Source organism: Sprattus sprattus (assembly GCF_963457725.1).
Source record: "Sprattus sprattus genome assembly, chromosome: 7".
Taxonomy (NCBI): Eukaryota; Metazoa; Chordata; class Actinopteri; order Clupeiformes; family Clupeidae; genus Sprattus; species Sprattus sprattus.
The window spans coordinates 12450413-12473984 of NC_137926.1; the positions used below are offsets into that span (position 1 = coordinate 12450413).

General features: G+C 42.9%; 2 protein-coding genes across 2 annotated transcripts; both read right to left on the bottom strand.

The window, feature by feature from the left end:
* Positions 1 to 405: 405 nt before the first annotated feature.
* Positions 406 to 12360, bottom strand: ticrr (TopBP1-interacting, checkpoint, and replication regulator; the record flags this gene model as incomplete). The annotated part of the gene is made up of 22 exons (XM_080842632.1): positions 406 to 515; positions 2044 to 2169; positions 2478 to 4803; positions 4938 to 5089; positions 5540 to 5677; positions 5830 to 5888; positions 5996 to 6086; positions 6172 to 6306; positions 6418 to 6493; positions 6690 to 6774; positions 7389 to 7616; positions 7721 to 7803; positions 7913 to 8006; positions 8465 to 8565; positions 8783 to 8928; positions 9075 to 9272; positions 9405 to 9541; positions 9946 to 10090; positions 10451 to 10679; positions 10843 to 11063; positions 11158 to 11419; positions 11683 to 12360. 22 exons carry the CDS (start codon positions 12358 to 12360, stop codon positions 406 to 408), a joined length of 5820 nt encoding a protein of 1939 aa, XP_080698758.1.
* Positions 12361 to 16909: 4549 nt separating this feature from the next.
* Positions 16910 to 18464, bottom strand: cUnh11orf96 (chromosome Un C11orf96 homolog). Its single transcript, XM_080841919.1, has one exon. It carries the CDS (start codon positions 18100 to 18102, stop codon positions 17734 to 17736), a length of 369 nt encoding a protein of 122 aa, XP_080698045.1. The 5' UTR covers positions 18103 to 18464; the 3' UTR covers positions 16910 to 17733.
* Positions 18465 to 23572: the final 5108 nt, after the last annotated feature.

A 23572-nucleotide genomic window follows, 5' to 3' on the forward strand; every position in this document is an offset into this window, starting at 1 on the left:
GTTTCTAATTTGCACATTTATAGTTCATTTTTTAAAAGAGCCACATCACAATATTTAAACAGGACAGTGGTTCAAGCTTTCTTTATTAAAATAATCTGTTAAATTTACACATTATATAACATATGTACAAGCCTTTTTCATTTAAAATAACATACAAATTAAAGTCCATATTAAAACAGCAAAAAATAAATTAAGAATTATCCAACCTTGATCTATAAAAAAGCCGACAGACTTGATGCAGTCTACAACAATAAAACATACAATCACACGATTTCCTTTTCAGAAAATATTCCAACCCTTAACTTAATAAGTAACAGGTGTGAAAGGTGTAGGACACTGAACAGTACAGACAAATGCCTACCACTATGTCAGACATCTGTCATCTGAGGTTAAAAAACCTTAAAATTAATCAAGCAGTCTTTTCCTGCTGTAGGTTCTTCCACGTGCTGTTTGGCGATGTGACTGATTGAAAGGGGATTGGTCCACCTCAAAAAGAACATTCTTTCGAGATTCATCTGGGAAAATAGAAAAGAGATTAAGAATAAATCTAAATGCTAATACAGCCTTCCGCTGTTGCTGAAAACATTGGAATAAAATGTTCAGTTAAATAACAATATCTTTTTATTGTAGATTATATTTCAATAATATTTAAGAACTGCCCTACAGTGTTCTGGAAACTAAACAAATCACCTAATGAGTGCAAAAACGGGAACCCATGACGACAAGTAAACTTTGTTGTAAGTATTTCACTTTAAAAACTAGTGTCATGCTTGGATCTTTCAAAGTCAGCTAGGCTACTTGTTAAGATGGCGTGGGTGGAAATTTCTAGGAAACGTCTGATTATGGACTAAATCGGAACATGAATCCATTTTCATCAATGAAGGCGGTTATGCAGGGTGGTGTACTCTGTATCAGGCACAGAACAGCAAGCAAGCACTGTCCATGCGATGTCATGAGCAGGGGCGGAAATCCCAGGGGTCACAGAGGGGTAATTTTTTAGCTTCGCAACAAAAGTTTGGATAAAATAATATGGTTTGCTACTATTTATTCCAAGTGAGTGTTACAAGTTGGAAAATCCAGTCTTTGCTGTGATATTCGCTGAAATGCTTCCCTTAACTCCACAGAAATGTCTTTAGGACTGTTTAAGATCCTGGCATATCCGCCCAGCCATACATAATATTAAGCAAACTTGTGTCACAAAATATTTTTTAACAAGTGCCCCCCCTTGTGGTTGCCCTATGTAGCAATGAAAGACACACAACAATCCACTTTGGGATATGGAAGTGGCAGTAATTTTACAAGTTAATTGATTCGAGGCTGACAAAAAAACTCCACAGCTAATACTAAAAAAAGAAATCAGCACTCCATTTATCAGCCAATTGTCCTAACTAAATAACTGTATGAACAACTATTGCTCACATACCTTTTTGCACACACACCTTAAACGCATGGCAAAAGTAGGCCTATGCATAAGCAATGCATGTAAAAACACACCATCCTGTTTATGCTCCTTCCATATTATTATTTTGCACATTAGCAAAAAATATGTTATTTTGACTCTCATTGTGTTACTGAGCGTGACCTTGGTCCATATCGGATCATCATCATATTATGTAAATATAAGGCTATGGGTTCCCCTGACAACACCTGTAGCCCTACTGTGCCAAAGTGCATGCCTGTTTATGTATTCGCCTACCAGGGGAAACCATTTGCAACAACAGGCAACAAAGATGTCCTGTTTATTTTCAGCCAGGTATGGTGGTGACCATTAGGATATACATGCTGTGGATTACTGTTTGTGAGATATCTTCGCACCTACAGTAAGATTACATTGTTTGATGATGCCATCGATCACCTTTTTCACCCCTGATGAGAGCATTGCATCAGTATGTGTGCTCCTTATACCTGCAGGGTTATGAGCACCGGGTTCTGGCAGGTGAGCTAGAGGAACATCATTCCAGTTTCTAAAAACAGCTATAGATCCCTACAGTGTAGCAAGTGCATAGAACTTTGGACTCTTCTGATCTAAAAATGTCATCTTACCTTCTCCATCAGTGGTTCTTTTGGATGCTGATGAGGTTTTCCCTTTGAATAACAGTGGCGACTGCGTGAGAGCCAGTATGCCACTAGCAGACACTGGTTTCTTTACTTTGGAGCTGGGAGGAGTCACTATTGAAGAGAGAAAACAACAAAGATCAATACTATGATAACAACCTAATTGGTTCTTTTTCTATATATCTATATATTGCTTCTTTAATAACAGTTACGTGGCTTAGGCACTTCTACTTAATACAGTTATCCTATTGCTTTAGCAAGAAACACAATTATATTGTACTCATAGCTACAATGTACATGCACGGTCTCCATTAATTGTGTAATTTAATAATATACCTGCTATGATTACACCTACAGATAGCCAGACTCAGAAGCCTTCCATTCGAAACAGCATCCTATCAGTTATCAGTTCAGATTCTTACCTGCACTTATAGAGTCTTTTCCAGAGAGCCACGGAATATCATCACATCTTAGAGCATCTTTAGTGTCAAACTGTGGGACCAAAGCCTCTGTCCAGTCCATATCTTCAGCTTGGTCAAGTGGAACGTTAGCCAGCCCTTTAGCAGGAGACGGCTCACCTCTTCTCTTCCTGGAGGTGAAGCCAAGGTCCTTGCTCTCCTCCACCTCCTGCAACCTGAACACTCCTTCCAGCTCTGGGTCCTCAAGTTCCTCCAACTCCTCCTGTAAAGTTTGCCCCCATATTCCCTGGTCCTTGTTGCTTACCACTCCAACTCTTTTCTTGCGGGGCCAACTGTTAAGGCCATCTGGGGTAGCCCTTCCCCGACTTGGTGGGGATGGGGTCCAGGGGATTGGCTCGCCTGCGCCCGTTGGGGACGGCGTGCCAGTTGGGGTGTGTGTGGGTGTGTAGGACTGGCATATGTATGTCTGTATGCTTCCCTTACCCGGGGTGGTTATGGCAGGGGTTCCACGGGAGCACAGTGATGGCGAGTTGCAGCCAGAATCACGGTGTTTGACGCAGTGAGCCAAAGGGCTGTCAACTCGAGCCGTTTTGGAAAACCTGACATTGGGAGAGCCCACTTTAGCCATACCATCGCCAAAGGCATCCCCAGCACTGAAAGAGTCTGTGCGCTTAAATCTGAGCTTAGGAAGCCCAGAGGTCTGCATCTCCAGCTCTACTTGATAGGTGAGGGTGTTTGGAGTACTAGCGGTCTTCTGCTGAGTTTTTGAAGTTCGTGGGGTTGAGACCTTTGGAAACGCTGTAGAGTAACCCAGGCGGGCTGCCGCCTCTCTCTGCCTGCGGTCTGGAGTCTGACGGAAACCATAGCTCTTTGAGGGCGTGGTGGCCACAGCCTCAGCGTTCTGTGAGCCTGCAAACTCAAACACCTCCGAGGACTTGGATGACTTCCTGGAAAAGGAAATGTTCATCTTTAGTCCACCAGTGAGCTGGGTTCTCACTACAGAGGCCTCAGAGATGTCAATGCTCTCGTCATCAGTTGTGGCTGCACTGAACTGGGACGAATCGAAGTGCTGCAAGTCTGTGGAAGAGCGGTCCTCTACCCCTCCCTCAGCTGACTGGCTGGAACCGGACTGAGGATTTAGGCCCTTTGCTTCAAGCGTTTTACATTCAACTTTTGAGGTTCTGGGGCTACTCCCATTTCTCTGTAAAGGTAGACTCTCGTGAGTTGATGATCTTCGGAGACTGTACACCCTCCCTTGAGCAACATCTTCCCTCTCACACTGGATTTCCTTAAGTCTTGCATGTAGAGTATCTGATTTCTCTGACGTTACATTTACTCTCTCTGGCGTCCTCGCTGTCTTGTAAGGAGACTGATGGAGGGAGTCCTTCTGTGGTGTTCCTGAAGAGCGCCTCAGCATGCAGTGAGTTGTCCCTGGCGACAAGGTCTTTCTCTTCGGCGTAGAGGGAGACTCTGTAGTATTTGTATTTTGTATTCCAGATGATGTCATCTCTTCTACTGCTGTCACATCTTTTGCAGGAGAGTACAGATTCCTCAGAAGCCGTTTAGGCAAGCTTTGGTGTGGTATTACTGGAGACGTTTGGTATATGTGCTGAGGGGATTTTTCTGGTGTCTTGAAAACATGTGTTCCATGTCCTTCACCCTTCATTGGGCTCCAGAATTTGCCTGGCGTCAGCAACCTTGGTGACACTCGAGTGGTAACGCATGGAGATTCCGGAACTTTGAAAGGTGACCTGGTAGCCTCTACTTGCAGTTTCCGAGGCGAGGGAGACCAGGTCACACTCTTTCTTGGCGAGGGAGACCAGGTCACACTCTTTCTTGGCGAGGGAGACCAGGTCACACTCTTTCTTGGTGTTCTGATGCTGGGGCTCTGGAACATCTGGGCACCACCAGGGGAAATACAGTCAAGAAAAGTTTTCACTGGGGTTCTGAGCATCCCATTCAGAGGAATGTCTTTTTTCACTGGGGTTCTAAGAATTCCTTTCAATGGGCTGTCTTTTTTCACTGGGGTTCTAAGAATTCCTTTCAGTGGGCTGTCTTTTTTCACTGGGGTTCTAAGAATTCCTTGTATCGGGCCCTTTTTCGGGGTTTTCAGGACAAGGTCCCTTTGAGCTGAGGCTCTGTGAGGGCTCCCACAGAGGGTCTGGCTGTTTGCTGCTTCTGTGCCTGGTCTCCGAGAGCCTGGGGAGCCCAAGGCCATAGCAGACGAACGAAGTGTTCTAGGAGTTCCGCTCCCCACAACAGATGGCGGAAGCTTGTGAGATTTAGTTGGTGTTTTACGTGGTGATATTCTTGGCGTCTTACTGGGACTCTGCGGAAGTAACAGAACAGATTCATTGATTTAAAAAAAAAAAATTGTTTTAGTGTTGTCGAGTTTGCTCTGGATCAGTGGAATATAATGATTAGCTATTAAGTTACAATTGTGAATTTAGTGTCAGTACATACCTCAAAGACATCAGACTCAGTGGACCCAATCTGTAACCTCCGGCTACTTCTACTACCAATGAATGCCGAGGACGAAGAAGGTCTTCCAGGGGACTTGGCGGCACCAAAGAGCAGTCGCACAGGAGACTTCACTGCACCAACACTAATACTTCCTATGAACAAGATTAAATTACTAACTTTTACCAGCAAAGTAAACATGCTTGAGACATGGTCGGATGCAGTGTTTTGGTATTTAGACTTTTCATTGACATCAACATGTTGAAATCACAAATTGTTATCAATGTTTTAACAAGTGGATCTGTTAAATTTACATACATTGGTCAATATACTTTTTGTTTGAAAGTTTAGGGAGGATGGTCATCCTTTCCTCAGCGTACCAGTGTCCCCTGGTCTGGACTTTGATATTTGGGAAATGGTTTTGTTTTTATCCATATTCAGTTTGAATGACTATAAATCTAAATTGTTCATCTAAACACGTCCAAGTAACACTAAATGTTCACATTCAGGCTATGCAACACAAATATTATAATTACTGTCTAATTTCAGTCAGATTTCCCGCCACTTAAGTCTACTATTCCGCATTGATCAAAAATTCTGCTCACCTATGCGGCCCTCACTATTGCAGAGCTGGGATGAGGACAGAACTCGGTCCAAATTTCTGGATCGTGGCTGAGAGCTGGAATAGAACACGCTGGAATGCCTCCGTGCAAAGTTTTTTATCCTGGGGCTTCTCCTCACGTCTGCCAATGAGACAACAAATCCATAAATGCTCAACAGTAACTATAGCATCAGCTGAACAGCTTCTTTTTTATTTTTTAATAAAGTACAACGTAATTGTAATGACTATAGTGACACGGTTTCACCTATGACTTTCTATGAGGGTTTATTTTACCTGATGGCTGTTTAGCTGGTGATTCCTCCACAATGCTCACATCGCTTTCACCTGATCTTCTGAACAAAGTAAATAATGAGTCAGTAACTTGCAACCAGTTATTTGAAACAGCCACATAATCAACCTTTTTAAAAATATATATTAACAAATTAAAAGATTGGCTTACCTGCCAGTCATCTGTCTGTGCAGTAGTCTATTGGAAACCTGCTTGTGTCGAGGCGTCTCAGACACTTTCTTTGTCAAGAGAGCAAGGTTATCTGAAAGTACAGGATGAAATCATTGTTGATGTAACACAGACATTCGGTCAGTGTGTGTGCGTTTTTATTGTTAATTTTAATTTACCGCTGTTGTCAGTCATCTGCGAGCGCTTGCGTTTCTTCAGTCCCTCCACAGCTGATACAGACTGACTACGGGGCATTTTGGACTTCTTGGTCGGTGTCTCTTGATTGAAGAGGTTTCGGCGCACTTTTGTTACTTCTGTGAAACAGAACATTTATCATTACAAAATAAATCAAGCTTTTCTCGAAAGGAACAGTATATATACAAAAACACTTACTGAATGTGTTATGAATAAATATAATGGTTCACCTTGTACTTCTTGCTTTTGAGGCGGCGGTTGTTCAAGGTTCTTTTTCTCAACTGAAAGGCTTAACTTTGGTTTGGTCTGTATAGAGAGAAAGGGACATGATGTCTAAAAACCTGCTGCACACTCTATTATACACATAAATAAACACTTCCTCTTTGCACTGGAAATGCATCTAACAGCAAACCAGTAGGCATTATATGTTGCAATTACAGGTAACAAAGATGGAGACATTCAGAATCATTATACACCTCCTCTGGCAAAAATGTATACTCACCGCCCTGGTAGATTTTCGGGGCATTTCAATTTGAGGCCTTTGAGAAGCCTCGGTCATGCTTCGATGGCGTGTAAGCATCCCACTTCTGGAAGAGTTCAAAACAAATTAAAGTCTTTCAAAGTACTTCACATTTTTATGTCCCAATTGATTTAGCAGTCAGTCAGTCAGTCATTCATTCATTTACTGAGCGTTTACTCAGCAGTCGCTACACCAAATTCTGAGGCATAATTGATCTCAGGTTTTCAGCTTTAAATATGATGCATATCCTGTTATCGCGTTTCCATTCACTATTGGATTACTAATCCGATTAGGGAATTTCATAGTGTGAAGCACCAAATTATGCTTGCTGTTATCTACAATAGCATTTTGCATATGCAAACAAATATCCATTCTTTAAAAACAAAAACATGTATGATTTGCAGTTCTTTTGATTTGCATCCTGGTGCAAAACAGGGCGTAAGGGGCTCAAAATGAATGAGCTCTAATAGCAAGCAATCTGGTGAGACTGAGACACTAATAAAGAACCGCCATGAGACTAGTACATGAACCCGACATCAAAAGTAGCCATTCGAAGACCACGGGTTAGGATAACCACGGAGTCTACCATCAGGGATTAACATTTAAGAATAATACTGCTACATTCATGCCTCACACAGGCGCACACACACCAATAGAGGAAGTGCGCACACACACACACACCTTTTCTTGCGTGCTGAACGACTGCGTAGCTCATCCAGACGCTCCCCGGTAACAGAGGAAGGATTTTGCGTTGCAGAGACAGAAGAGTGCGTTGGAGACACACTGTCCTTCTGCACAGATTCATCACTGAAGAAGTCCGAAGGCAGCACATCAACGAGCGCCTCGGGCAGCTGGGTACCAAGGCTGTTATATACGTCTGCAAGGATGCGAGGGATGGCTGTCAGGTACCTGTGCATGGGAGGAGACAGCAGTTAGCCAAGCACGGGTCTCAACACGGTCTGTGTGCCTCGGGGCTAAATGCAGTGATAATGGGGAACAACGCTGCTACTTACGCTGCCATAATTTCATCCTGCATGAACTTGGCTAGATAGACAGGATCTCTGGACAAAGAGATTGCCCTTAACATACCGGCAACCTGGGAACACAGCAGAGACATACACAGTTGAAAATCAAAAAACCTTGGCATGTTCAGTTATCTGACCAATACATCATTTTTTGACGGTTCTTCAAAACAATGAATATACCTCTTCCGCCATCTCTTCCAAACGGTCACCATGTTCTGGGATGGAGGCCATCTGTTTGCAGAGCTCTAGCCTAAGTACTGCCTGTAACTGGCACCTATAGAACAGTGCATTTTTGATTAGATTTAGACAAGTGCTTAGACATACCCAGCGAGCTCTGCTGTAAAGCAGGCTCCAGACACAAACATTTTTCGTCAAAAGAAATCTTGTTGCAATCCAAACAGATGATATTTTCATTGACATCTTGTGACAGGGGCGACTTTTTAAACATAATGCAACAGAACAAAACAATTATTTGTTTTGCACCTTACATTTGCCCCCAAACATTTTTACATGAGGTACAACTTCAATTTTGCTCACTTACAAAAAATGTATCAGGCTTATACTGTAAAAACTGTGGAAACTGTAATTGGAGCAGATTGTAGAGAACTTGGGTCTGCATGCAGATGTGTTCATTCTATTCAGAATCAGAATTGATTCAGTGCTTTATGACTAAGGGAAAAATTATGGGAATTCCAGAACAGATTAAAGCAAGGAGGATATAATGGCACCCACTCTCTGACTTTGCTCTCAGCATCTGGATCGTCTCCATAGAGCTGCCGGACAGATTTACATGATTTTAAGAGGCTCTTCTCAATTAAAGTTGAGGCGAGTTCCTGTTAAGAAAGTGACAAAAAGAGCAGACAGTTGAGAAATCAGTAACTCAATATATAATTCAGATTTAGTGCCCATCCTGCAGTGACATCAATAATGAATTTCCAATAATTCACCATGGAATACAAAAATGTAACTTCTGTGCCAGTCTTTATTTGCAAAGGGGACTGCGAGCAAACCTGCCTGACTGAATCGTGATCTTGTGGTGAGTTCTCTTACCTCAGAGGAATTTGTGCTTTTCAAGAATGTTTTCACCATCATCAGCAGATTCTGTACAACAGATTGGAAAGAACAGAGCCTTTCCTCTACTGCCTTCTGATAGCTGGACTCCAGCTGTGACAGCAGCTCAGCTTCACTCTTGAAGTCTGTCATACAGAAGCCGCAGCATCAGTATCAATAGTATGCATTATTTCAATAGTGTAACTAATGTGTAAACAGCCTGCTTTTTCATCTAAACAAAACACACACTATATGCATGCAGTGGTAACAAGTATCAAGCAGAAGCACTCACGCATGGTGGCAGAGCTGCCTTTAGCCTGGTCCCCTGATCTCCGTTTACCCATCCTTTCCAACCCCTTACTACCCCCTAAGGGCTCTGGCTCTGCGTTGCTCTTTTGGGCCTTCACATTCAGCCGAGCAAAGTTCAGCATCTGCAGCGAGCGGCTCATCGTCTTCATCTTCTGCCTCACAGGAGTGCGCTGAGCGCCACCTGCAGGAGATACAGCGTTATGAATCAACATCTGAGCTGGGAGGTAAATCTGACATCACATTACAAACAGCATAAAACTAAAAAAGGAGGCCATGGAAGATGCTGGCTGGACAGTTATGGTGTGGTACACACGTTTCTTGCCCTTGGAGTTGCCCTCTGAGGTGCTGGTCTGATAGAGCTCAGACAGACCACTGAAAAGCTCCTGCTGGGGGCCTGACAGCTCCTCTCCCTGGTCGAGCTCTGCCTCGTTAGGGGCAGCATGAAGCAGCCTGGGGGAGAGGGGGAAGGCAACACAAACATGATAGATGGATGGATGGGATGGATGGGTGTTTACTGTCTGACAGTAAAACCGTCTTATTTACACAGTTATAATTAGAGGTGCAGTCCGCGAATTGAGCTCAATAGACTTTGTCAAATTCAGCAAATGTGCTCCCAACACTAGCTGTGTGTTCAGTGTATGTGCTCAAAAAACCTCCAGTGTTTCTACACAGTGGCTCTATAAATGGGAAATAAACATAGTGGCTCCTACCGAGCCATAAACAATCCCAGCCAATCCCGGTGCTTCATGAGCATGGAATATCAACAACCTTTCGTGAAACTGAAATCAAATCGCTGTCTGCATCTTTAAATTGTACAAAAACTACAAGGTGTGTTTGTAAGAAAGGACAGTTACCTCATTGACTCCATCAGGTTAGCGCTGATCCCCGATTCATCCGAATCTGGAAACCAATACTCAACCAACCCCGTCGAAACAGAGCGCGACCCATGCCTGAGCTCCTGGCTGGCCCAGTCAGGGATCTGGCAGTTGTTTGTCTTCTCTAGAAGAAAAGGCAACTGTCAGGAATATGCAACATTCCTCAACAAGCAGCTAAACCACTTTCTATTTCTAAGGAGCTGTGTATACATCAGATCACCAACATCTCAACTTAAGTTAACCTAAACCCATAATAGATCTTTGAATTACACCAGAACCTACACACTGCAACACAGTCCAACACTGGAACATAATGGAGGGGCAATGCATTACTACTACTGTACTAACTCTAATACTAATTAAGATGATTATAAAAATAATAACTACTTAAGTAGAACCTGTTGGTAGCACAGACAGACAAGTCATATGAATTCTAATTACAACTGGAATCTCTCCAAAGCCTTCACAGAAGTTCTGGCCTCACCGTCACAATGATCATCCTTCATGAGGTCGTACACCACACTCAGCACACTGTTAACCACATCAGGCAGGTCCGAAAGCTCCTCATCAGCCGCCTGAGAGACCAGGTCAGGGGTCACGAGCTCGCTGCCTGGGACCATCAAGGGCCGCAGAACAGTAAGCAAAGCTGTGTGGGTTGAGAGAGGTGACAACACAGCGGAGTGTGTCAGGCCCCCACAGCAGACATCTGCCACCTGCAAAACATTACCAACCGATTACAGATACACAACTTCAAACAAAGCCTGCAATAAAGCCCCAATGTGATCGTTTTTAACCAATATGGACAAAAACATATTTTGAATAACAAAATGATCAATACTTCCAGACAAGGTCATTCTAACCAGGTTGGGTATTTACCATGGAAATCCCTTGAGTTGAAATCTCCTTCATGAGGTGCCTCAAATCAGGCTGATCGTCTACAGCCTGTAACATCCAACACTCTGGGACAGTTTGTTCCACAATGTGTGACTCCCAGTTAGATAACAACGCTCTCAGTGTGATCACCACTGGTGCAGAAAGTTGAGACTGTCTGTTAGACATTGGCTTCAGGGAGACATCGCCAGTCAATGCATTTTCATCTGCATAAATATAAGTTAAAAAACATTACAAATGGGTCCATGTGATTACTCCAGGATAATATTATGATACACACAGATGAAACATGTAGTTTACCTTGACCCCACTGGAGAACCCCTCCAACAAATGGGAAGGCGAGAAGATGCAACTTCTTGGAGTTGAAGATGTAGCTGAGGCTGGTGTCCAGTGGAAAGACAGCTCTCCCCTCACCAACAGGTGGGCACCCCCGCTTTGAGTCCACCGGAGGGTTCGGAAGACAGACGGAGTGCAAGGCATCCATGGGCACCACACTGCCACCAATTTGTCTCAAGGCATCATTTAGCATGTCAGTTCCAAGGTTATCTTCACTAGTAACTGCCTACAAACGTGAAAACAATGGTCACAAAACATGCATGATTAAATGGATTTGTATCAGATATAGATAAACGTGTATTAATCCACATAGGGAAATGCAGATGTAATAGCAGCAAGGTAAAAGGTAATAAAATATATAAATAAAAATAGGATAAGATAAGAACAACGCAGCTGGCGTATATTAGATACAAGTTATTATGTGTGTGTGTGTGTCAGCGGTCAGTGCTCTGTAGTAGGTGACATAATTCCACTACACACATCCCTTACCTTAGGATAGGGTGTAATGTCCATCCAGTGGAGGACAACTCGACGTTTCAGAAGAATATCTTGCAGCCCTTTATTTAGAATGTGCTCAGACATGTCTTTAAGGCCACAACTATTATTGCCACGGGGAAAAACAAACTCCTCCATGTCAGCTCTTGAATGCGGACACCGCGTGAGCACAAACATGACATTGTTGCCTTGATTTGACAGTTCATCGTCTGGTGATGCAGCAGTTGTTCCAAAACGACATGCTCTTTTGGGACGCAGCGTCAGCTTAGTGGGTGATGTGATGTCTGGCCTGTCCCACTGAATATCTAGCAAAGCCTCTTTTGTCGCATTATGGACCGCAGCAGCAGGGGTGGTCTGAAGTTTTTGATGGGAACGACACATTGACTTTCCATCGAATTTGGATGAGAATTCCGACTCAAAATCATCAAACGACTTTTCTGTTACTTCCCTAAGATCAGAGCCCCTCGAAATCAAAGTAGTACTACGGGGAACCCGTGAATAAAAGAATTTGTATCCCCATCGCACCTTCTCGATCCCATATTTGTTTCCAAAATACAGTAAAATCCTTAGGATCCATTGTTTCAGAGGATGCGGACCAGCACTGCTACCGTTTACTGCGAACTCTATTTGCTGATCAACGTCGATAACAAAAACCACATTATGCGAAGCCATATCGGCCCACCAAGCTAACAAGAGGCCCGCAAAAGTGTTAGTTAGCTAGGCAAGACACACAATTCAGTAAACCAAACATAGCAAGCATCTTCTTAGCGGAGCAGCTTTCCGAGGGTTAACCCTTACCTTTACCCTTTACCTTAAAGGTAGACTAGTTCACTATGTTTATATCGTACAACCTTGTCATCATTCTGTCTGTTACCTATCAAATATCTGTCTGACTAATGACAGCAAAAACAAACCCGTAGCTAACAGATATCAAACGTTAACGTTGGCTAGTCCCGCTAGCTAGCAAGCGCTGTTTTGGAAAAGGCAAAGTTTGAAGTCCTTTGTTGACAAGAGCAGCCTAGCAAGTTTGGTAATGGTCTTCGTGTGTAGTAAACAAAACACCTACAATTAACGTACCGCTCAATACAAAACGTAAAAACGACATGTACTTAAGCTCTGAAATACAATCGCTAACGTTACAAGGGGGAAGTTAGGCTAAGTCGAAATCGCCATTTTCCCATTCACTCAAACTGTTCGCGCTTCAAACTAATGTCTCAGTCCTTCTGGCGTCATTGGACGAACACTCAGTTCTCAGTGGAGGAATATTCTCCGTCTTTTGCAGCTGTAGTTCTCACTGGCTTCACAAACCATCAATCAAGCGATCGCTGGTTACACGTTTACAGGGACGCGTTTCATTGGACAACGCTGGGGTCATGTGCCATGCCTAAAGCTTTTAAACATTTAAACTAAATACTCTGTACGCATGTCAGTAGTAATGCAATCAACAGCCCTGCAATAACCCCCCTTTATGGTTGTTATGATATTCAGTTTATGTTGAAACCGTTTAAGAGAGGTGGCGATTCAATTGTATGATCATTTTGGAGGATGTAGTTTGTGTTGCTTGTAGCCCTATGTAAAAGTAGGCTAGATGCTTAAAGTTCATAAATAGTATAAACATTATAAGTGATTTAATAGAATAAGTTAATAAATAGGATTTAAAAGATGAAAAACTATTAATAAGGTTGAAATTCCATATGTTTCCTGGTTTAGGTCATTTATTGTTATGTACCGAATGTAAAATGTAGTTCCTGATGCTGTAAATGTTTTCAAGGTTTTTTTTTATATATATATATAAATGAAAACATCATACAAACTCTTACACTAATTTCTTATCTTATAAACAAAATAAAATACCTTATAAAACATTTACAGAATCAGGAACTGAGTAGAAAAGAAAATACATTTCACATTAGGTACATAACAATAACCAGAAAACAAATGAATAGTTTTTAATCTTTTAAATCCTATTTATTCTATTCATTAACTTCTATTCTATTTATATTATTTATACACTTATTTTATTTGTGAACTTTAAGCATCTAGACTACTTTTCCATAGGGAGACATGCTTCTTAATTATATTGAAATAAACGCAAAGGTGTATCTGTTATTTAGCCTTGCCGCATTGAGTGAAATGGGGAGGTAATAATAAAAGAAGGACGTGTCAACAAGGCAATACAACTCACCAACACCACAAACTCCAGCCTCCAAAATTAACACACAGTAAATCAACAGCTCTCTAAATTAATTTAAACTAATACTGAATATCATAACCTTCACAAAGCTAAGATTCATTGCAGGACTGGTGTATAAGACTGTATTATTTTTGGCACAGTGTTACTAATAAACTGCCAGCTGAGTGTATCAGTCATCAGATGCAGTAATACCCGTTTATAAGGACCTTGGTAGTAATGTTATAGTTTCCAAAATCTTTCTTCTTGCCATTAGAGCACATTGCTCTGAAGTAGCCTACTCTGTTCCCCTATTACTCAATTACTTGAAGGCAACAATTCTCCATAACAGCATAGGATAGGCTTAAGGAAATGCCTCGTACAAGCACTCCTCATTCTACAGGTGACAAGCATGTTGAAAAATCAATTAACATTTAAACTTCGACTGAACACAATAACTCAGAGAACACAAACACTGATAAAAGTTGGCCTGTTCCTAAATACTTTTCTTTGAGCATATTATTTTTCTATTGTTTGTAGAAATGATTGCCTAGTTGTTCAGGAAACATTTGCCAGGATGATGTGCATTATTAGCATAAAACTGAGTTCATAGATTACTACAGGGATTATAAAGTGAATGATGAACAGCCCGTACATTATTTCCTGTAACGAGTATGGTAGGTCCTCCTTAGTAGGGCTGATTTGTTACAATGCCTATTTGGCTGTCATGAATGTTAACTCTCATATCTGGCCTGAAACTGACCTTGTTCTTGGAGAGTGTAAGAACTGGGTTACCTTCTGTTCATTGTCCATAGGCCTTTTCACATAATGTCAAGGAGAGAAAAAGAGAGAGGGGGGGGGGGGGGGGGGGGTTGTTGCATTTGAAGAGTTCTGTTTCTTGGTCCCGGCCCAAAGCCTGGGTGGGCTGTGCTGAGACTCGAAAATGTAGGTCATTTAGTACACAGACTGCAACACTCCATCACAGAACAGGAACCCTGAGAACATTAGACTTGTTAATGATACACTTATTACCCTCTTTTAAATAACATCTATCAGCAAGTGATAATGTCATCAAGTCCTGCATGCACTTTACGTAACAGCTATCAAAACTGGGTGTTTTAATGTTTTCAGTGTAAAGAAAAATATGCAGAAAACAATTTCAAACAGCATTATGATATAGGAAAAACCAATCTGGTCAAACATGATTTGTATAGATAGTTTGATCATTTGTCTTTAATAAATAACCTCATCACCAATCCTTCCATCTAGAGGATTAATCCAAACCAGCATTTCCAGGTTTCTTGAAAACTATGACAACCACATCCATCCATCCATCCATCCATCCATCCATCCATCCATCCATCCAGCCATCCAACCATTCCGCTCATGTGTACATGTGTTGGAATATTAATTTGCATATTCTATATGATTGATTGGCTCATGCCAGCAATCAAACTAACTCTCAAAAAGCAAATGTATTGATTATTCATGCACACATATAATGGACAGACGACTGATGAGGCAAACATGTGGGTGTGATGCCACTCAGCTCAGCTCCATCTGTTTCTCACACATTTGTTGTTTGTTTCTCACTAACAACTTATTTTCCTTGGCCTGTCTGGTGGCCAATCCCTGGTTGTGCAGGTGGAACACAGAGGAAAATATCTCCTTATGCGGCAGTGTGATTCTTCTGTGGCCTTGTCTGATAAACACTAATGCTCTGCCAAGGCTACTGAGTAGTTCTCTCTGAAGAGTTCAGAGGCTCAGAGGATTCTCCGAAAGGAATAACTGTCAGTTGGACAGAATACAGGGTTATGTAACGGAGGAAATATCTTCTTGCCCAGTCTGTTTTGGAACACTTTGTTTTTAATTGCAGAGAGAAGCTGCTCTCAGGATACAGCTACAGTACCGTCTTTTACAAAGATTCTAATCATATTCTAGCTGTGGCCAACATCAATATACAGCCTGAAATAAACAGCCAAGAAGACAAGTGAATCAGTAGAGAGGGTGTGTGTGTGCCTGTGTGTGTGTGTGTTCGTGCATTTGTGCGTATGAGTGGGCGTGTGTGTGTATGAGTGGATGCGTCCGTGTGTGTGTGTGTGTGTGTGTGTGTGTGTCTGTATGTGTGTGGATGACTGGGCAGGCAACAAGACAGTCTGGCAGAAATGGAACAGAGGGTTTTGTTTTGATGACACTTTCTGAACATCATATTTCATTCCTCCATTACCACGGCAACAGGATAAAAAGTAGGTTGCAGGCAAAAAGTGGGGAGAGGTGAAGAGATAAACTAGAGCAGCCTAACATGCAGTGCCTGGACGTGAGAACATTCTCTCTCTTCCACTCTCTCTCACACATACACTCTTCTCTCTCACTATTGGCATTTAATATTGGGAAGAAATAGGCTTATACAATTATGGTTGTTGGGATATTTGCCAGGGAATTATATATTCAGTGCCTCTGACACACTGTGTTTACGTCACAAAGAGGACTCCATGCACAGCCAGATTAACTGTGTTCAACTTCCATGACATGATACTGTCCCTGCTTAAAAACATTATGTCATGCACTGTCACAACTATCACAGATATGCTCTTACACAACTGACTCACACACAAAGAGACACTGGAGGGACAATAACATGTTCCTTGAGTTACATTTTTTTGCATGCTGCTCCAGCTAGATGAAAAGGCAAATCAGACTATTTGTATCTCTGCTCTAGCCAAGCAGGTAACAATGCCAGATCTTGTGAAATGTATAATGATGAACTCTAGCTCCATGTATTTTTTTTAAGGAATTGGGATCACTCGCAAAAATAATTATAAGAGACAAACCCACACACATGTGGAGGGTTAGGTTAATGGGGTCGATGGGGGCACGCAGTGTAGGTGCCTGTCAGTTTGAGTTATGCACAGGGCTGCATGCGTCTCTCTGAGTCACTGAATGTCACGAGCCTCTTCAGAGTGTTTATGGTTTCCCCTATGAGCCCAGAACTCATAAACACCATGGCGTAACCTTCTTCCAAAACATATACCACCACACCGTCAAAAAAAGTATAGTTGGAAATACTGTATTTATTGAAGTAATAAGAAACTGTACAAAGATAACAAAAAGTAAATCAAAAAGTATAAATGCATTTTCCCTCTGTATCTACGAAAAAGTGAATTTACCAGTCCACAGTGTCTTTTTCTAATTGAACTAAAATCAGTAAATAAATATCAGAATCATTTAAAACAAAAGTTTGCTCCACATTTCTGGAAACATAACTGTAGTTAATTTTACATTTCTACCAAAAAAGGAGGGACTAAAGATCAGAGCTTTTCAGAGAAAGTTCAAGAGCAGGGTTGAGAGCTCTGTCAGTGCTCTAGGTCTCCACTCACCCCTACCCGCTACCTCTTTACCACATTAACAGGGCATGTGCACATTAAGAACCCATGAGCAGGCACAAGGTGAGAAAAAGAAATGTTTCATTGTTTCAAAAATAAAATACATAGGTCAACTTTCAAGCTCTGCTTCAAGTTCAAAATGCTTTACACAGTAAAAATAAAGGAATATATGTGAGGAATTAAAGTGGTACTATCACTGAATCACATCTTTCAAGCTACAACTAGCTCTTGCCAAGCAGTGGTATGTAGTCAGCCAACTAGGGCCACACTGCTATTGCTAGAGGAGTTTGGTTGAGAATGCATCAGATGCATATCGAGACTATGGATATGTTCTATTCATAGATATGTACGTGTATATATATATTTATATACCATTTGACAGCATAGCATCTACGCACATATGGGAAAATGTCCAGTCCAAGGAGAGGAACTAAAAGTTCATTTGACTGTCCTCTTCCTCTTCCTCACTCTTCCTCCAGTCCAGAGCCTCTCTCACTGGGCCGAGTCGGAGTCGCTGGAGTCCAGGCTGGCCTGTGTAGGGGTGGAGGAGTGTGCGGCGCGGGCTGGGGGCCCGTGCAGCGTCTGGGTGCTCCGCCGCAGACTCTCCAGGGACTGCAGGAAGGAGCGCCGCGCTCTCTCCTCCTCCAGCGGTGAGGCGCCCTCCTCCTCGACCTCGGCAATCTCGGCGAACGTGACGGGCTGGGTCTTAAAGCGAGCCTCGCGGGGTCGACGAGGTCGGCTGCGCCCATGGGCGGGGCCCTTGGGGACAGGCAGCTGCTGAGGGAACTCCTCCATGGTGGAGGCGAGCAGGTGGGCAGGCAGCACAGGAAAGCCCACCACCTCCATATGACGAGCAGCCATGTGTGGTGGTGAGGACGAGTGGTGCGTTGGGTTTGTCGGCGAAGCCAATTGTCCCTTCTTGCAAAGGGCCAGCTGTTCTGTCTCCACTGCCTCCTCTGTCGCACCGGCCTCTTTGGCCTGAGCTTCCGTAGACAGCTTCACGTCAAATGTTTAAATGCAGTGCTCCAAAAAAAATCCTCCTGGTGTGCTCTGGCGCAGCACTCTGTGCTCCTGTTTTACCCGGTGGCCGTGGCAAGCACTGTGGTGCTGTCGTCAGTGGCTGAGCCCTCCGCTAGTCAGTCAGAGTTTTCCTCTTGGCTGCTACTCCTGCTGCTGCTGCTTCTGCTTCTGCTGCTGCGGACTCCGGGCTCTGGGTTTTTGCATCTGTCTGTGAGTGCGTCTGCTGCCAATGGCTCTGAGTCTGGGTTTTATAGCTGCTCACTACACACTAGCCAGCCCCCCCCTTCTCTCCATTGGCCCCTCCTCTTACTTCAGTCACTGTTTCCCACTGCCATACCAGTCAACCAGGATCAGCCCCCTTAAATAAACACCAGCCAAATAGAAGGAAACCGGGACATGGAGAGAGAGATACAAAGAGAAAGAAAAAAACAGAGAGAGAGAGAGAGAGAGAGAGAGAGAGATAGAGAGAGAGAGAGAGAGAGAGAGGGCACAAATGCACCCACATTATCAGAGGAATAACTGTTTTGAAATGTAATGTAGGCATAATGTGACATTCAAAGATAAGGATTCAAAGTGATCTTGCGTCACTCCAAAGACAAAACATTCCAATTTACACAACACACCTACACACAGGGCCGTACAAAGACAGGAAGAGTAGGTCTCTGACTTCACAACATCTATTGACAAATTCATCATAATCAAATTAATAATAATTAATTATGGAAACACAACCACTTCATACATACACTTAAAAAATAGCACTTGTTACCCTTAACTTCTTACAAAAAAAATTGATTTCATGGACACATGGACAAAAAAGCTAAAAGACCAAAGGTGAGTGTGGCATCCCAAGGGGTTGGGGAAAGGATGTGGCTGTTGTCATGTCAACCAGACTGAGAGTATAACCATAATCAGACTCAGGCTTAATTTGTGTGCCAACACCCCTGACGATCTATACCACCGCATGACACGATACCCATAATTATCAGCGATGGTTAGACCCCTGATCGTGTCAAACATGGAGTGCGTGCACGTCTACTGAGGTAAAACCTTTACGAGTTGTTTTACTGCCAGGCAAAAGGGGTGACGTGAGGTGTGCAAAACAGGTCCAGATTCTGTCACGCATTCCGAGGATAACCCTGCAAGAGCACTGGAAGGAGACTGGGTCATCATACATGCCAGCTTTCCCATCAGCCCTAGCAGAGACAGGGGCGCGTGCTGGCCGTGCCTGTCCGAATGCCACCCCATCTATTTCTGGTGCTCTGCAATAATGTCACTCCACTCACCCTCAGGTTTGGGTGACATCACATGACACGTGGCTGATGGATCCCTTACTGTGAAGACACCTCACTGGGTGGGAAGTAAGTACCCTGATTTAGTCAGTACGGGAATAGTGCCTGTAAAGGAACCCACTCAGGTCTGTCTAGTCCATTACTATGCCTGCCACTGGCCTCGGTTTTTACTGCTCACATGAGAGGTCACGCATATAGACAAGCCAGGCAACGAGAGAGGCTCATCTGCATCCTCTGTTTTATTCTTTTATGGATGACAATACAATAATTTGTTAATCTGCAAGATTTTTTTTATCCCAGTGTCAGTCCAAAATTAGATTTTGCCATCTAATTATGCTGATGTGTACAGCAGATTTTTTTGACATTCTTGTAACAGATTAAATGATGCCAATATCTATTCACATACTGATACTGGGAAAGTAATCCACACTCAAGACACAAAAAAGACACTCTTAACTGTCATGTTGATCTCGTCAGATAGCAGGTTGTGATGTTTTGAGGCTATTACCAATAAGACCAGTGACAGCTGGCTCAGGCTTGATAGATGAGAAGGAAATTTTATTGAATTAGCTTGCTAACTTTAGCGAACATGCTAAAGTCAAACCTTTACACTAAGGAGACCCAAGGCTACCAGGGATTTCAGCTGGTGCCTCGTGTTGCCTCCCACTATAATGTAACCTCAGAGCTACAAGCCACATGGCATTATGAGGTCTGAGCTAGAGGTAAGACTACCGCATGGACACTGTCCTTGTCTTAATTAATGAACCATCTTGATTTTCAGTTTCCATTGTATTGTTCCTGGGACTGAAGTTGAGTGGCAACAGCTGACAGGAGGTAGAGTTTCGCCCAGTGGCAGGGAGTGAAGCTTGGTTGTATCTCTTCTTATGTCATGACAATTCCAAGGTCGCAGCAATGGTGCAGAGAGAGCCATCGACTGAGAACTGAAGAAAGTAGAACTGTTGGATAAGAACAGATGTAAAGACTTGTCATGCTGCATAAAGCAATGAAGTACCACCAAGATTTCAGATTTACAGTGCCTCCTTGATAATATTTTTTCCTGTCTGGTGAATGTCACAACAAAACACCTGCACACTCGAGCCCCTATCTGAGTAACAGCATGTGGTGTAAACAGCATCAAAAGGAGGTCATTAAGGTCAAGAACTGACAATCTTTTCCCAATTTTTTAAAACATTTGATGATGTCATAGCATCAGATGTATAACTAGAAGCAATACATTTGTTCAGGGGACTGGCTGAATACATCATCAAATGCACATAGTAACACATCCTTCTACAGGAAGCTGCAATACATTTCAGCCAACATGATATTGAGACACTGACCAGTACCGAGGTGAGTAACATAACATGCCAAAGAGAATATCTGAGGGTGTCAGTAAACAAAGAGGCTTTTGAAAAGGCCTTAATGGGGAGGGAAATGTAACAGATCTCTGGTCAGAACACGGCGCAACGTTGTGTTTGCTTGTGAAAGCCAAATGGCTGTGTGTAGTGTGGGGACCCACACATGTGTTTTTCTCGTTGACATGAAAACATGCCCTCTAGATGATAGGACTGGGGGCAGTAAAAATAGCTTCTTACGGGAACAGATGACCCAAGAGATTTGCTCCAGAAAGCACCAAGAGGGTGAGATAGCCATGGGTATTTATAGGGAGGGTCTACCCATGCTGCGGTCATGTATCTTCATTACGTGTTATATTAACAATTCTGTGACACCAAGATCACATACTGTCATGTTAATTCTGATCACTGAAGATCTGATAGGTAACTGTGGTTAAACTGATCTAAAAAAATCACCAAAAATAACACTGTATGAAATTCAACTTGTTTAATGCTGCCACTGACAATCGTCTGATGGACTGAAACCTTCAATTATTTTGTGAAGGTGTTGGTTGTTTTTAATAAAGTCGCTTAATCATTTCTGAACAGTTGGCAATGTCATCAATACCCCAATTGATTTTGTCAAACATTAATCATATTTAAATATTTTCACTAAATGAATTTCCAACAAGTTCACTTTTTTGATCATAGAAAAAGTATTTATCCCAGTGAGCTACCACCAAGGCACTTTGTCTTACATGCCTCCATCAAGCTGTGCACTCTGCTGGGTTTGGGCTGACCTTAAACCTTAAAGGAGGATTTCTTTATGTCTTTGCGTGTGTGACCTTTACCATGTAAATAGTTTACTAACTTTTGAATGCAGCCAAATCTACATAAAAAGCTCTCATTGAGAACAGAAGGTGAATAGAGAAGTCACAAATATCAACATGAAAATAATTATTCATTCATTAATTATAATAATTACACTGTCAATGTCAAGCTGTAATAGCTTTGCTGACTTAACCAATCGTATGTCAGATGTCATAAATTGCTGTACCGGCTGGGGTTGCCAACCATTACAAGTGTTTTGGGGAAGAGGAGGGGAACCATAGTGAAGGGAAGGGAAGTGAAGTGAAAGGATCTGTACGTGCCTTTTTTCTTACACTCTAATGAACTGCTCCACATCACACTCATACACACAAAAATCCTTTATGTGCCCACTAGGCTTAACTGAGCCCAGCTCTATCACATTCACCTCTGCTCTCTTGAGGCAGATGGTATTTGACAAGGAGCGTGTTGTCTACACCCTGCTACTGGTCTGAGGGGGGAGAGTGTGTGTGTGTGTGTGTGTGTGTGTGTGTGTGTGTGTGTGTGTGTGTCTGTGTGTGTGTGTGTGTGTGTGTGTGTGTGTGTGTGTGTGTGTGTGTGTGTGTGTGTGTGTGTGTGTGTGTGTCAGCATCACAGAAGACCATGGGGCTCCGTTGTAAGGCCTGAGAGCAGATTCGGGGAAGCCTGCACCCTCAGAGGACCTGCGGTTACTTTTCCACCGGAGGACAGGTGGCCAGAGGCATGTTCTGCACTCAGTGAGGCAAGATAGCCAGACTATTCCCAGAAGCACTGACCCACTCTGACACATACACACACACAGAGTAATAAGAGGTCTAAATACTACACACACACACACACACACACACGCACGCGCGCACGCACGCACGCACGCACGCACACACACACACACACACACACACACACACACACACACACACACACACACACACACACACACACACACACACACACACACACACACACACACACACACACACACACACACACACACAGAGTAATTAGAGGTCTAAATACTGGCCATTTATCTCATTAAACAGCTTGAGCTACAGCATCCCAGAGCAGCACAGCAGTTTGTTTTCCCAGTGTAGGTCGGCCTTAGGAGAACAGTGGGAGTGCTGAGGCTCTTGGCTGGGTAAATGCCATTTAAGAAGCAGATGCCAGCACTGCAAGTTTAATTAAATCTTTACAACAAATCTCTCAAAAGAGAGAACCATTACCAACGTCAACAGAGGGGGGGTACTCATTTGGGCCAGGGAGATGCAGAAGGGGGTCTACTCTCGGTTAGCTCACTTTGAAACTGTCAACACTGTCAAGTGTGGCCCCATCATTGTGTCAGCGCATGTTTGTTGGGGGAGACTGAGTCTGAGGGCCCTGATGCCACTACTGGCAGAGGAGTGTGTGCCAGGTCAGGCCTCAGGCCTTGTAACAGATATTGCTCAAGTGACGAGCTATTAATAGTAATGGCGGGAAAGAGTGTAAACAATCTTATACATGTGTACCTATTTCTGTGTGTATCTACTTGCGATAGCTGTTTAATTTCAAAGACTTACAGACTATGAACATTTCAAGTCTAAAAAAAATCTGATGATTATCCTGAAAAGGAGCAATACACTGAACACATGGGACAACCTAATTTCTGGACTTTTTTCAAAAGGCTTATAACATTTATAGCACATCGTACATTTCTCCCAGATAGGCACTCCTCAGACAGTAAGGATATGTACTGTTATGTAAGTAACAAGGGGCGACTTGGCATTTCTCTCTTGGATTACTTTGTGTATACTCTGTAGTTGCCATGCACACCCATCCAGATAATAGGTAGGCTCTTCCCCACCT

What these genes read in the sequence shown, in the direction of transcription:
- cUnh11orf96 (XM_080841919.1), bottom strand. Translation starts at nt 18,102, where the DNA reads ATGGCTGCTCGTCATATGGAGGTGGTGGGCTTTCCTGTGCTGCCTGCC.